At 45.2% G+C, this 14464-nt stretch overlaps 1 protein-coding gene across 3 annotated transcripts in view; it reads right to left on the bottom strand.

Moving 5' to 3' along the window:
* RASGRF2 (Ras protein specific guanine nucleotide releasing factor 2) overlaps positions 1-14464 on the bottom strand; it is a 2380666-nt gene that overhangs the window by 883410 nt on the left and 1482792 nt on the right. For all 3 annotated transcript variants that reach the window (XM_069627555.1, XM_069627554.1, XM_069627556.1), the window contains exon 13: positions 3391-3473. In XM_069627555.1, the coding sequence (XP_069483656.1) occupies positions 3391-3473 (83 nt within the window). The remainder of the gene's footprint in view (positions 1-3390; positions 3474-14464) is intronic.

The raw sequence follows: 14464 nt of genomic DNA, 5'->3' as shown, positions 1-14464 counted from the left end.
GATACTGTTTAATGTGGCCATCTACCCAAATGTTGTTACATCTTTTTTTGATAATTTTTCAAGTCTAGTGAACTTTTCCCAAAGTTTTACGCTGATGTTTTATTTTGTAAAGCATATTATGTACTCACTCTAAGAGCAAAGAATTCTTTGATTTCAAGATCTCTTTGTCTTTGTGTGATGCTGTGATATTTTTTTAACTTCTGCTGCAGTGTTTCATCTATCTGTTTTTAGTTTGGGCTATTAGTTGTCAACACTATAAAGCTCAAACTATTGCATTTGAGTACAGATTCAAGTAGAGATAGGCAGGCATGGCATCTGACGAGGGACACAGTGCAATGACATTTGAGGAGGGACACAAAGTATATAGGTGTTGTTTGGTTATACGCCCACCCATCGAATGCCAATTGCCATGCTAATCCCTATGGCCAATAAAGCCTTTCCATTCCTTGATACTTGTTTGTGCAGCTTGCTGACGTAAGGCGCAGGCTGCCTGGACTGCAAAGTTTGGGCAGCGATGCAGTGCATGCATAGCTCTCAACTCACCCGCTTTTGGCGGGTGTCACCCGCCTTGCAAAGGGCTGACTCACCCGCCAAGCCTCCTGCACTCATTCCAATGGGCGTCTCACCCGCCAAAAACAAAATCGGGTGATTTCACCCGCCTTTGCAAGGCAAATGGTTGAGAGCTATGCGCATGTGTTACAGTTTGCACGCTCATTTTAAAGATACTTTTTTTTTAACATCAAATGCTTTCTTGGCACTTTTTATAACTATTTACTAGCGTCTGTTTTTGTCCGAAATACCGGCTTACACGAATACTTGCTCATTGGGTGCCTGAGAACAGTAACATTTTTTTGCTGCTTATATTTAACGCTGTGTCACGCGCGTGAGATGTGTGACATTACGCTTAGGCTAAACATATAGGTGTGTCTGTTGTTAGGCCAGACTAAAGGCACACGTGATATTATGGCATGGCACATACTTAACCCCTGTGCTCATGCGCGACTGCTCGCTTTGAGCAAAAGCAAATGGTGTACCGGAAGCTGTTGACACGCGTGATGTCCTCAGCGTCTGACAGCCGAGTATCAGGATCTCGTAAAGCAGGAAATGCCTCGAGGTTTACTGGCCGTAGCTAATTACCGGCTGGCTCCATATGTGTGTTTAGTTAATATCACTCTCTTGAAAGATGACAGGAGTATTTACAAAAATCAGAATGGCTGTTTGTGTGACTGCCTCCAAGAGAGGATTGTTACATCACTTTATATGGGTTTGGGGTCAATTCAGTGCTTAGTTTGTAAGAAAATAAGTGCCAGGGCCCAAATATTTTCTAACATGCCTGTTACGCATTGTGGTGGGCAACTCCCCGACCACTGTTGACCATATATCCACAGAAAAAAAGAGCAAGCATGCTTTCCTCCTACGGTGAATTGATGGCCAAATGCAGGCAAAATCATTACTTAACAGATGAGCTTGCGTAACAAACACTGCAGCAAGATTGTCTTAGATAGGGTGTCACTCATGGCTGGAACTCCTCTTCAATATTGGCCTTTTCCCTGACCTTGCCCCTGTACTGGGGCTGCTTGCTGGCGACTGTCCTGTTGTTGTCAACCCACCCTGATGGTTATTACAGGAGAGAATTTGCAGCAATGTCATGAAGGCTGGGAGGAGCAGTGTGCACACATGGCCAGAGTCAGAGACCAGCATTGTCACCATTCAACTCATTGTTAGTCCGGAAAATGGATAAATAGCCCTGGCAACTTAGGTCATCAGGTTCATGAATAACAAAGAACTAGCCCGTGCAGAACTCTGGCCAGTGCACACTACAGGGCTTGAGATTAAGGTTCAATGAGCAGGAGCTAAAACCAGCTCCTGGGTGACAGGCATCATGGCTAGGTACCTAGGAGCAGACTCAGCGCACCACAAATCTAACTTCCACATGAGATGCACTGTACCTTTTTGGCTATTTTGTATGATACATTACGTTAAAATGTGTCCTAGATGTGCCCTAGTTCTTCTTTATTAACATTTTCAAACACTCACAGTTAATATCACATATGCGTCTTTGTAAGGCACCACTTCGACTTGAGGGCCAAAAGTAGTTCCTAGTAGCTTTTGGTTTTAAGGTAAGCGGCCTCTTCTAGAGAAGATTTAGGAGCTAAATAGCTTCCAGCAATTTCGAACCTTGCACTGTTGTTGTTGTTATGTTGCTATGTCTGACTGACTGCCAGTTAAAGTAATAAAGTTGCCAAAACACCACAACGTAATCCAGGTGGATTCAGCAATAAGGTGAGTGGCTCAGAAATAAGTGTCAGAGCTGAGCCCTGGCAAGCCCCCTGCAAATGAAGCACTGGGGTCGTGCAACAGCGTGTATGGTGTTTTGGAGGTGCCCAGGGCTGTGTTCATCACTAAGCAATGTACACGGGAACCTCCATGTTGCGCTGAACCCATATGTCCGATGGTCCTGTTAAAAACAAGCATTGGCAAAGCCAACAGTTTTGCTCGTGTATATGTATTAGGCATTTACCAGGCACTGCTATTAGATGCGCAGGTACTCACACCGTTTTGTGCCTGCTACCATCAATGGGCAGTTAATACCACTACGGCAGTGCCTTGCAAGTGCCTTTGCCATGCCTACACAAAGCCCAAACTGTTGGCATTGCCAATGTTTTTTTACCGACGCTGTTTTGATGACTAACCAAACTGACTTAAAAAACTATCCCAGATAGTTGTAGAGTGTTTATCCATGAAAAACCCAAGAGCCTTGTGCCTGCTGTATTATAATTTCCACTGTGTCTTATTTTAAATGAATTGTATTCATTTGAGTTTTTTGCAGAATGTATACACAGATATGTTTAAATTTGCTGGCTTTAATCTAGCACTTGGTTCAAACGAAAGGGCTTTTTCCAAAACTTTGATTTCAGTGTATGAAAGATGATCATCAAAAAGACTGATGACTTCTTGGTTCTGTCCTTTTTTGTTAGTTTGCGTCTTTAAGGAAAGAAACAAGGAGACAGGGTAATGGGATAGGCAGGTCATAGGGTCATCAGCATGGGGTGTGGGGCCCCATTTTAAGTACGATGCCAATTTGTCAATTAGTGAGAACATCAAAAAGTGCCAATGTTTGTCCATGATATCTTAAACAAAGTTGATTTGAAACCTATAAACAATGCGCGGCATTAGCTGAACTCTCTGATAGCTATCATTGTAGGGTGTATTAATCTCTGTTATTCGACTGTTCCTATTTGGCCTCACTTGAAAGCAAGTCTTGTCTCTTCTTGAGACTTAAGCTTATGGAAATGAGGCATGGACACATGCATGTTTTATATGTTGACGAATGATGACATCGTTGGACTTGTTTGAGCATGCAGCATGTTCACTCAGAGGAATATTTACCTGATCATGTGAGGAACGGTGACCTTGGAGTTTTCTTCAAAAACACTTGTCATCATACCGTTGCATCTTATGTTTTCCACACACTGTGAGAAAGAAGAGAGCAACACTGTTATATGATCACCCACTCTTGCAGCAGGAGGAGAACATGAACACCACTGACCACAGCGCCTAGGTCAAAGTAAATTGGCAAAGGAATATATGCATACATGACATCGAATTAACGGGGTGCAGTGTGCATGCAAAGAGGTAGATGCAGTCCTCTGCCGTGTTCTCGGGGTAGATCATGATAGACCACCCGCATTGCAAGCGCAGAGTCACTTGCAAACCTCCTTCGGACACCGCTGATGCCTTAGGCTAGTTGCTTCTACAAACAGAACAACTGTAAAGGGGATCCATTGTCTGGCCTTTTCTCGGCCTTTTGTAACCCTTCACATGATTCTGGGTCTGGAAACGACAGGAGTATTTCATCTGTTATAAAAATTAAAATGGGAAATCATCTATTCTGTCTATGTTATATAAAGAAAATGAAATAAAACGGTGTACAATTCATGTGATATGAATATGGGCCCGTGGCTCTTGGCCCAGAGTGTATTTGCTATGTGTGTTAGATTCTGTGTTTGCCAACTGATGAATAAATCAGCTGCGAGAGACCGGAGGTTTGCCTTTCTGTCGGACTACATACACTGCGAGGTGGGAGGGGGGAAAGCTCCGGGGAACGAGGGACTGGAGGCAAGGTTAGTCTCGTGAGATATGATATGACATGGCATTTATAACGCGCCTATACACAAGTGCTTCAAGGCGCGAGAAATTGAGTTTCTTACAGAGTGATCCGTTTCTTTGGCTCACTGAGCATTTCTGTCAGCCACACTTATATGCAAAATTATAACGCGCGCATTTCCTATTGGACTGAACTTTCCACAGACAGCAGTTCAATATTGCTGTGATTTTAGTGCTCATCATATTGTATTGCACTTTGCCTCCCTGGCTGGTGCCTGTTGCTTCTAGTGCTTCTAGGTTACTGTCTGGTAGGGTAGCAAAGTGGATTCTGTTGTGTGATAATTCGCCCTTTTCTCGTTCTTATCAGGAGGTGCACTTACCTGGTGAGCCTCACCCTGACTGACACCCATTAAACACCTTGTTTGCGGGCGGTCAGGTGTTGAGGGTTGGCGCTGATTATTCAGCAATCCTGTTTGGTTGTTGAAATAGAGAATAAGAAAAAGAAAAATACTGCTATAGCCTGGGGCTTATGTCCTCCATGGGGCGGTGGTAACGCTGTTATGAGGGGAGCTATCTAGGGAATACATTCGTTCTACTCCTTCACCCGTGGTATGAAATAGATTCACTTTTGGCAACTAAACACGTGGGCAGCTGTACTTCACAGGGCATGTGTTTCTCGTACACGAGTATATAAGAAGGGGTTCATCCCAGCCCCACCCCCTAATGCACAATGCAGGGACTAGCTCTCTCATTCCTGGACGCCATTTCCAATGTTTGTTTTTCAGGCTGGGGCCAGCTGTGTCTTGCTGTTTGATAAATGCTGTGCTTATTGCATTCCTGTATGTAGTGTGTCCTGTGTGTGGTGTTGAGTGAGTCTAAGTGGTAGACGGCAGCTGCCAGGGGCTCGCGGGGCAGCACAGAGTGAATCAGAGTTCTTCGTCTGTGCTGGAACTGCTGGGGGGCGGGGGTGAATTACAGATGAATGTTCCTGCTTGGACAGTTCCTTCACCCAATGCCTTGCTCTTTGCGATTTAAGCGGCTGCGGCTCTAGCTATGAATGGGTTTATTGGGGGGAGCCCTGTGAGACTGTAGGGATGTTCCTCAGGACTGAGAGTAAACCAAGGGAGCACGACAAGGTCAACGGTCAACCTATAAGCACATGTTGCACTATATGGATTGGGTAATATGTACATATATATATTTTGACATATATAAATAGAGTTATGTATTTTTCAGCCACACAAACGCCTGGTCCCAGGGTCATGTAACATTGCATGAACAGTTATAAGTGCAATTTCAGCGTGAACAGAGCACGGTGTAGTGTACCTTTCTCTACCTGTGCCGTGAAACGCTGCTGTATTTATTCAGTGGACGTTGATAATATAAAGGTTGCCCTGTCTCAGGGTGGCAGGTTCTTTGAGTGCCTGGCGTTATTCATCAGGTAGAGACTCTCTGACCGCCCGCCTCCCCTTACATCACTGGGCCCACTGCCAGCTTTTTGTTACAGGGAGAGAGGGTCCTGGGAGCTGGCCTTTACACCTGCTCCCAGCGGAAGACCTATTAATGCTCAGGCGTGGAGTATGTCATATTATCCCCGGATGTCCCATTCCATGCGCATGCGCGCGGTAAGGTGAGTGTCCAAGAGCCATGCCTGCATGCCACGTTCCTGTTCAGGCCCGCATTCCTGCCCCCCACCTTACACTTGCATCTGTACATCAGTCATTCTCCATTGTTTGCCTTCTGCTACCTAAGTATTCATGTATTCCGTTTTATCTATTGGCGCATTTTCAGCATGTTGCAATATTTGGTACCTCCCAAAATGAATCAGGCCCCCTCCGTCTTGCCTCATGGAACGAAGAGATGGAAAGTATCATTCTCTGCCACGGACAGATTTAGAAGTGAGGGTGTCAGTTAGATAAATTCTTCAAATCGCAGAGGATCAAGTTAAAAGCTGAGAAAAATGAGTCAGCATACTGAACAAATCACAAAGGCTCGGGAAAATAAGCCCTGCACGCAGAGTCAGGAATACCTGGACCTCACTAGCTTCCATCATCAAATCATACAGGATCCCCAGAATGTCAAAGGCTGGACGCTAAAGGCCCACAGCTCCGTTCTCTTTTCAGGTGGAAGGAACGGCCTTCTCATACCCTCTTGCCAGCATATAGGCGTTTGCAGACAAGGCTATAATGCGCTAGCACCAAAAACAAGCAGTGACAAACAATCTCTCGAAGATATGACTGGGGTCCAAAAAGAACTGACAAAACAAGCTGACAAATCAGATCATAAACCTTCTTCACAATGAATAAATATTCAATGAATGTAAAAGAAAAAGTGAAGGGCGGTATACAAATAATACGATTCGCAAGGACACAATATAGCGAGGAGCAAGGCACAGCACCTCTAGAACTTCCTGACAGCAGAGCCTTCCTGGATGAGTGTTGCCCTGGGAGAAAATCATCACGGGGGCCATCGTGGCTTGAATGACTGACTGAAAGTACACACGGGGTCAGAGTCCAGAAGTCATACAAGTGATGATGTTGATATAATGCCAGGCGCAAGCCTGGGCCAGAGCCCACCCCACTGGGAGAAAGGAGAGACACACATGTGAGGCAGGACCACTGGGAGGCGGAATCTGCAAGCCTCAAAGGACATTTTCGGCTGAGGCCAGCATTACCAAACATAAACATAGGATGGCAGGCCTATGGCAAAAATACACAGATGTCAGTTGGATCCCTTGGCCAAATCAAAGCAGCGGCTGCATTTACTCAAGGGTCTAAATAAAGAAAAGGTTCCCACACGTAGTATCTTAAGACCTTCATTCTCAACGAATGGGAGATGTGTGAGAGTATCTAAAACTATGCCTTACCTGTTTACGAAGTATGTGGCCAGAGCATGCACAGAGTACCTGCCATGCGAATAACATGATCTGAAATGGAAGCTGGCACATGGATAAAACAATCTGCAGCAAGCCCTGCTCAATCCCAAATCAGCAGAAGGGTTAGTTGCCCTCCTTCACCCAGATATCACTAATCCCTGCACACACACTGCGGTGGACGCCCCACTCATTCAGCGGGCCTGTAGGCTAGGGAGCAGACATGACCAGCCGAAGAAGGCCTTGGACATGGTGCTCCTGCTCTGCAACACGGCCACATGCAACCTACCCTTCAGATGATCTTAACCTATAGCATGGCTTCTCTCAGTTCATCAGGAGATATAAGAGACAAGCCACATTCCAGAACTCACTGCATTCATCAACCCTCAGAGCACAAGGGTTTCTGGCACTCAAGTGCCCCTGCCCTACTAAATACATATAGAACCTGGGCACACAACTATAAAATCCCGGCAAAAGATGCCAGTCACGTCCTCCGACTGCCTCAGATTGGCACCAATGTGCCGGGTCTGTGAGCCTCACCACCAATGATTTGTAATCGAAAACCTATTCAACATGCCTCAGAAAAGACACCCTTGGGCTACTATCAGCTCCTAATCATTCATCCAGGTTTAATCACTGAAAATAACATACACCTTGTGCACCCACAGGACCTGTGTAATGTAAGAGGATTCATTTCAACACTACAGCTAAGTCAATGCCTAGTCTGGGATACTGAATGGAAACCCTTATTGAAATATCTTTATGTCCAGTTCATGCGTTCTGGATGACTACCCCTATATAACACCCCTCCCTTGGAATCCCCCTGACCCCACTGAGCCAAGAAGTAGTTCTGTTTTGCAAGTTAAAAGGTTTATTTGATAATTTAAACAATAGATATATATATCACACGTTATACTAATTTAATAATTGAATATCACACCTAATCTGAGCAGTAATCAATAATGGATAGTCTGCACTAGCACACTTCTTTATAATCAATGATGAGTGGTTATAGGATGGATAAGATAGCAACAATACTTTATGGTTTCAAATGGATGCAATGTTGAATGAAAATGCAATACAGAAAATACTCAATATGATTTCAACAAAACAATGTAATCACTTTTCTCTGGCAATCCCTTCCCCCCTTTATGCAATGCAAGGAAATGGAAGGAAAGCACACAGTTCTCAGAAATGCAATCAACTGTAATTCAGTTCCCCCCAGCAAGCTTATACTACAGAAGTTGGAAACACAGGCCCAAAATGCTTTTATATGTGCTGGCAATGAAGTGAAAAATATGCTAAACTGCTTTTAATTCCCTCTAGAGATTCAGGGTGAGTGGTATCAAGTTAATATTAGTCCAGGCTCACCTTAGCAAGGATCTAGGAGTAACGAGCAGGTTAAACGAATTTTTGGCAACTGAAAGCAAGAAAACTGCTGTTTTCACACGTTGAGAAATTTGCAAATCGCGGCAAATTCGCGAGTGAGTTTTTCGCGATTGCGGCAAAACTATCGGAATGCGGTTCTAGGTTCGTTGAAAAGCTGAGATTCTGAGCTTTCCAAGGAAAGTTACTGCAGGTCTCTAGGACAAACGGTTACGGAGATGTGAGCGATTAAATAAAGGTAGTTTTTCGGATTTGGAATGTTAAAATTCAAAGTGACAAGTGCAGCTTGCAACTAGAAAATGACAGGTGACAGCTTTACAAATGACAGGTGACAGTTAGGAGACAGTTCTACTTAGATTAAAATAGATTGAATTAGATTATTTTAACTAAGAGATTGGTTCTGCACAGTCTGCTAGGTACTCACAATATATTTCTGAAATAAATGGGCCTCGCCACGGATCTGGTCAGGTTTTAGACTGGACTCTGGTCTGGTCTCTGCACTTCACAGTGATCTGGGTCAGCTCTCTCTCTCTCTGGATTCTGGAGATTGATGGATTTGAAGTCTGGATCTTTCTGCACAGCTTTCTCTAGAGATTGATGGAGGTAAAGTATGGATTTTCCCGGCAGAGCGTCCCGCAGCAAATGGATTTGAAGGTCCCTATCTGTCCTGTCTGTCTGCTTTTATGTGTTTTGAAAATGGGTGTGTGTGCAGCATCACTAGGCCGCTACCCCTTGATTGGGGGAATGAAATGAAGTGTCATCATGATGAGGTCTGTTTATGGTACAGAGAACCCACCCCTGTCAACCTTACACACAATCTATATTTGCTCAAAAAACATATTTGCACATGTACACCTTTGTTTAAAATTACATGCACCCTTCACATATCACAGGAGGTATACCCTGTCCAAATCTGCTCTTCCTGGGGGCTTGGGTTCAAAAATGGCACATATTTCACTTTTTAACTGGTTTCGCAATATCGGACATTACCCCAAATTTATACACATGTGCGCAAGGAGTGCAGGTATTAATTGATGAAGTGTCAGATTTTTAACATGCATACATTTTAAGTAATACCCTCTTAACTGCTAGCTTGCCCCCAGATCATGCCACCGGTTCTAAAAACCTCTTAAAATGTGGGCAGAAAAATCACAAGAATTATGGTATCATTTAAATAATTATGACAAGTCCGTACTATGAGTTATTCATCTTTTTCTAAAACCATATTCTGGCTATAGGGGTGTGGTTTCCCCCCAGCACAAGGTTGAATTTCTGGTTTTTCCAGTTCTGCCAAGCCAGCTTGCTCTCACAGGCAGTGCTCCTCCCCTTTACTTCCAGGAGGAAGCCACTTTTACAGCCCCCGTAATAAAACATTTGCCTGAGTCAGGACAGGGCTTTGTTCAATTTCCTGCAGAGCCCAGGTAATTCAATCAGGGAAGTGTCATATCCCTTTTGGTGGGAGCAGCAAAAGGCAGATAGGCCTGGGAACACAGCTGTTGTGCAAGTCTCAACTCCTGTCGGGGGTAGCTGGTGGGCAGAATTCAGTTCCTTAAGCCAGGCCACAGCTAATGTCACTTTTAGTTACCCAGTTTTCTGCATTCAAATAAAATGAACCATTTTTACATATGCAGCTAAAATGCTGATTCTAAGTTTAAAACTATGACATTTAAACAATTGCAACCTATGTGACACTCAAAAGTAGGTCACTCATTTCTTTTAAACATTTAGGTTTTTAGTGTCTTTCAGTCCAAATTTACTTAAACTGCTGAAATCCACAGCTCAGCCAGTTATAAACCTTCAAGTCACTTCAGAATATAACTTTACATTGGATCCACCTCTCAGTAAGTCTTTCTTTGGCATGCTTTGGGTTCATCTATTCAGTTTTACACATATAAAAAAAATCTGGTGCTGTTTTAAAACGCCGGCTTTCTGATAGTGGTGAGTACTGGTACTGCACCCATTTTTGGGATTTAAGAAAATGAATTCCCCACAATTCTAGGTTGCTTTTGGCAATCAGCATTGCCATTCCCAATGGTTTCAGACTACTGTGTGGGTAGTCCAATGGTGGTTTTAGGCAGTGCCCTTCTGTGCCCATAACATCGGCAAAATGGGTGGCAGCCTATTCTTCATGAACTTCCCTGGGCATTTTCTGAGAAGCTCTGGCCGTCATGATGTTTTCAATGCCAGTACTGCACAGTTTCGAGGTAGGGCTTGGATGCATGGATAAAAACATCCCACAAGCCCCCCTCTGGCGATGGCCATTCTGTTTCACTGATGGGACTCGCAAGACCTGGGATGTTTCCTCATCTTCTTCCAATAGATGGCACAGTTCAGCATCTTTTCCTCCATCCGGTACTGATCGATCGGTTCTCCTCGCCGGTCCTGATGGGAATATTGGGCGGTACTCTGGGCCCCCCGCGTCTCTGCTCCCGGTCTCCGGATCGTCCTCCTTGGCCCGTCTCCAGGTTTTCTTTCTCCTAGGACAAAGGAAGAGCGGCAATACCTATTCATGGACATTTTTCCCCCACCATTGATATAGTGGGGTGGCATATAAATTTTAGAACTCAGCAGATATGAACATGCACATTTTTTTAAATTAAGAGACAGGAACACATAAACTTGAGAAATACAGAATTTGATAGGCTATGTGTAGGATCTTTTAAGTTAGAACTGAATTAATCTGAGACAGTACCCTCTAGGACTCCAGAGGATTCCTCCAGTTGTTGCAGAGTGTGCCTGGGATGGCAACACTTCAACTGGTTAATGTGGACCCACTTGTCTTCCCCCTCTGCCAAACCGCCTTTGGGGATGCGGATCTTGTAGGCCACAGGGGAGATTTTGTCTATAATCTCAAAGGGTCCCTTCCATGTAGGCAAACATTTTCGCTGTTTGGCCTGGTTCATTTGGAAATTGTATAGATAGACCCGGTCCCCCACCTGATATTCCTTCCTGGAAGTCTTCAGGTCATATTGGGTCTTCATGCTATCAGCTGATCTTTCTAGATTCCGCTGAGCATAGGCAAAAGCATGTTGAAGGTGTTTCCTTAAATTCTCCACATACTCATGAGTTGTGGAGGCATTTATCAGTGTCTGCTCTTGGGTCCTGTAGAGCAAATGCTGAGGAAGCACCATTTTGCGCCCAGTCATCAACTCGAATGGTGACATTTTGGTTGCAGATGAAGGGGTAGATCTGATGGCCATTAGGACCAGAGGTAATCGGATATCCCAACTTGGCCCAGAATCTGCCACAAACTTCTTTAATATGCTCACAATGGTTCGGTTATATCTCTCTACTGCCCCAGAAGAAGCTGGCCGGTAAGCAATATGCAACTTCCTTTTGACCCCCAGTATCTCCCACATCTTTGTCATTACTTCACTGGTGAAGTGGCTACCCCTGTCTGACTCAATCCTTTGAGGTAGACCGAAACGGGAAAAGATGTGGTTAATCATCAGGGCAGCTGCAGTTACTGCCTTGCAATTTGGGGCTGGGAGACATTCCACCCACTTGGTAAACAAGCATGTCACAGTCAACATGTACTTATTCCCCCTAGCAGAGCGAATCACGGGGCCTACAAAGTCGATTTGTAAATCTGACCATGGCAGTGTCATCCCCCGCTTTTGGAGAGGCGCGCGGTGTGTGAGGGACGTCGGCTGAAATTGCGCACACACAAGACACCCCTTCAAGTATTGGTCAAGGTCCTGCCCCATGTGTGGCCAGTATGCAACCTCTCTTAAGATTTCCAGTGTTGTGTGAAACCCCCTATGACCGGCGGTGGCCGCATCATGGGCGTGACTTAACATCAGGCTTCGGAATGAGGTAGGAACCACCCACTGATCGTGGCCAGCTTTGGATTTCCTTACCAGCAAACCGTCTTGGATTCGGAACATTTTTGGACATTTCATCAACACTCTTAGGTCCTCTTTCCCAGTGTAATCGGTATCCGTCAGGGGAAAGTTCTCAGGGTCCTCAAGGTGCTGGTAAAATTTACCAATTATTGGATCCCCCTTCTGAGCTGTAATCAAATCAGCATCAGGGGTCTCCTTACTCCATTGTGCAATTGAAAGGTCGTTGTGAGCATTTGTCTGGGACCTAGTGATAGCAGTGACCTGGATTTCCCCCAACAGGGACTCAATCTCAATTAGATCCCCTTGGATGGCCCCGGTTTTGGCCAGCTGATCAGCTAAGTCATTTCCAGTTTTGTCTGGTCCCTCTACTTTGGAATGACCCTTGATCTTTTTACAATAGATGGTCATCTCATTCGAGGTGACCAGATCATCAATGTTTTGGATCAACTTCCCATGTTTCAAGGGTTTGTTGTTAGCACATAACATGCCTCTGGTTTTCCAATTAACCAGGTGCTCCACGAACCCGTTCCGTACATAATCCGAATCTGTGATTATGACCAGTTCGTGGAGTTGATGCTGGACAGCAGTGAGGATGGCCTGATGCACAGCCATCAATTCTGCCACCTGACTACTTCGGGGACCAATTTTGTATCCAGCGAAGGGTTCTGGGGACTCATTCACCCATGCATTCCCTACGCCAGCCACCAGTTCTTTCTCCCCGTTGTCGTCAACATGGTAAGAGCATCCATCCACATATACAGTGGGCATTCCCTCACACTTGTCTTCTTCAAAGACTTTGTGTGGGGAATTAAGGTATGCCTCCGTGTTGTCCTTGATTTTTGGACTTTCGTCCTCGAGACAGTTTTCTCTGGCACAATCATGCAAGTCAGCCAGACCTTGCTCGAGGGGACTCTTCTTGTTTTGGCCATATCTGACCTCCACAGGAAAGCCTTGCATTGACAGAATCCAGGAAGTAATTCGGGAATTACTCACGTTTCCGGCCCAGATTCTATCACTTTGGAGATATTGCAGAGGCTGGTGTGGAGTCTCCACTATGATGTGTTCCCCCTGGATAAACGGGCGGTAATTCTTCAATGCCCACACCGTTGCCAGGAGTGCCTTCTCACAATCGTTGATTTTTTCCTCCACAGAGGATAAAGTTTTGCTCGCATAGGAGATTACTTTATTGACCTTGTCATGCTTTTGGTATAATACTGCCGTCAAGCACGTATTAGAGAACCCCGTCTCCAGGAAGAACTCCTTGTTTCTGAAAGGGTAAGCTAGGCAAGGCGCTTGTGAGAGGCTTCTTTTGAGTTGTTTTACTGCCTCGGCTTGTTCTGGACCCCATTCCCACTTGACCCCCCCCTTCAGGAGACGAATCAGGGGTCTGGTGATCTCTGCGTAGCCCTCAATGAACTTTCTGCTGTAATTAGTCAGTCCAAGGAGGCTCCTTAGTTCCCGCAGAGTTGTGGGGTCTTTCAGTTTCTGAAGTGCTTCCACTTTCTTTTGCTGGGGACAGAGACCGTGAGGAGTAATCTCATGCCCCAAGAAATTAACACGGGTTCTACACCACTGTGCTTTCTGAAAGGAAAGTTTTGCTCCGGCGGCCCTCAACTGGGTCAGAACATAACGGATCTCCGCTATGTGTTCCTCCACAGATGAACTTTTGACGAGGACATCATCTACATAAGCCAGGTTAACCCTTGCACCCAGGTCGGGCATGGCCTTGTGTAGGAAAATGTTGAATTCATTGCCGGAGTTGAGGTATCCGAAGGGAGTCCGGGTCCATGTATACTGCTGGCCCCCAAAGGTAAAAGCCAGTTTGTATTGGTCCTCCCTGCTGACGGTCCAGTATCCATTGGTCAGGTCTATTGCAGTGAATACCTGTGATACCTGGATCTGGGCCAGCCCTTGGTCAATGTAGGGCAGAGGCCATCGCGAAGTATGGACCCGTTTGTTGAGCTCCTTGAGGTCGGCGCAGAGTCTCCACTGGCCGTTTGGCTTCAATATTCCCAGCACCGGATTATTGAAGGTGCTGTGGACTGGACGGATTATTCCCCCGGACTCAAGGTTCTTAATTATTTCAGTAAGGGACTCCATTGATGCGAGAGGCAAGCGATATTGCTTCACAAACACAGGAGTCATGCCAGGGTCCGTGGGGATTGTTGTTGTGTGGATGTCAGTGCGACCACAGTCATATGAGTCTACCGCAAAGAGATCTTGGAAATCCAAGAAAACTTGTTTCAACTTTTGC

The sequence above is a fragment of the Ambystoma mexicanum genome, chromosome 6p (genome assembly GCF_040938575.1).
Source record: "Ambystoma mexicanum isolate Mex_15411 chromosome 6p, UKY_AmexF1_1, whole genome shotgun sequence".
In the NCBI taxonomy this organism is placed as follows: domain Eukaryota; kingdom Metazoa; phylum Chordata; class Amphibia; order Caudata; family Ambystomatidae; genus Ambystoma; species Ambystoma mexicanum.
This window is presented reverse-complemented; position numbering and strand designations above follow the sequence as displayed.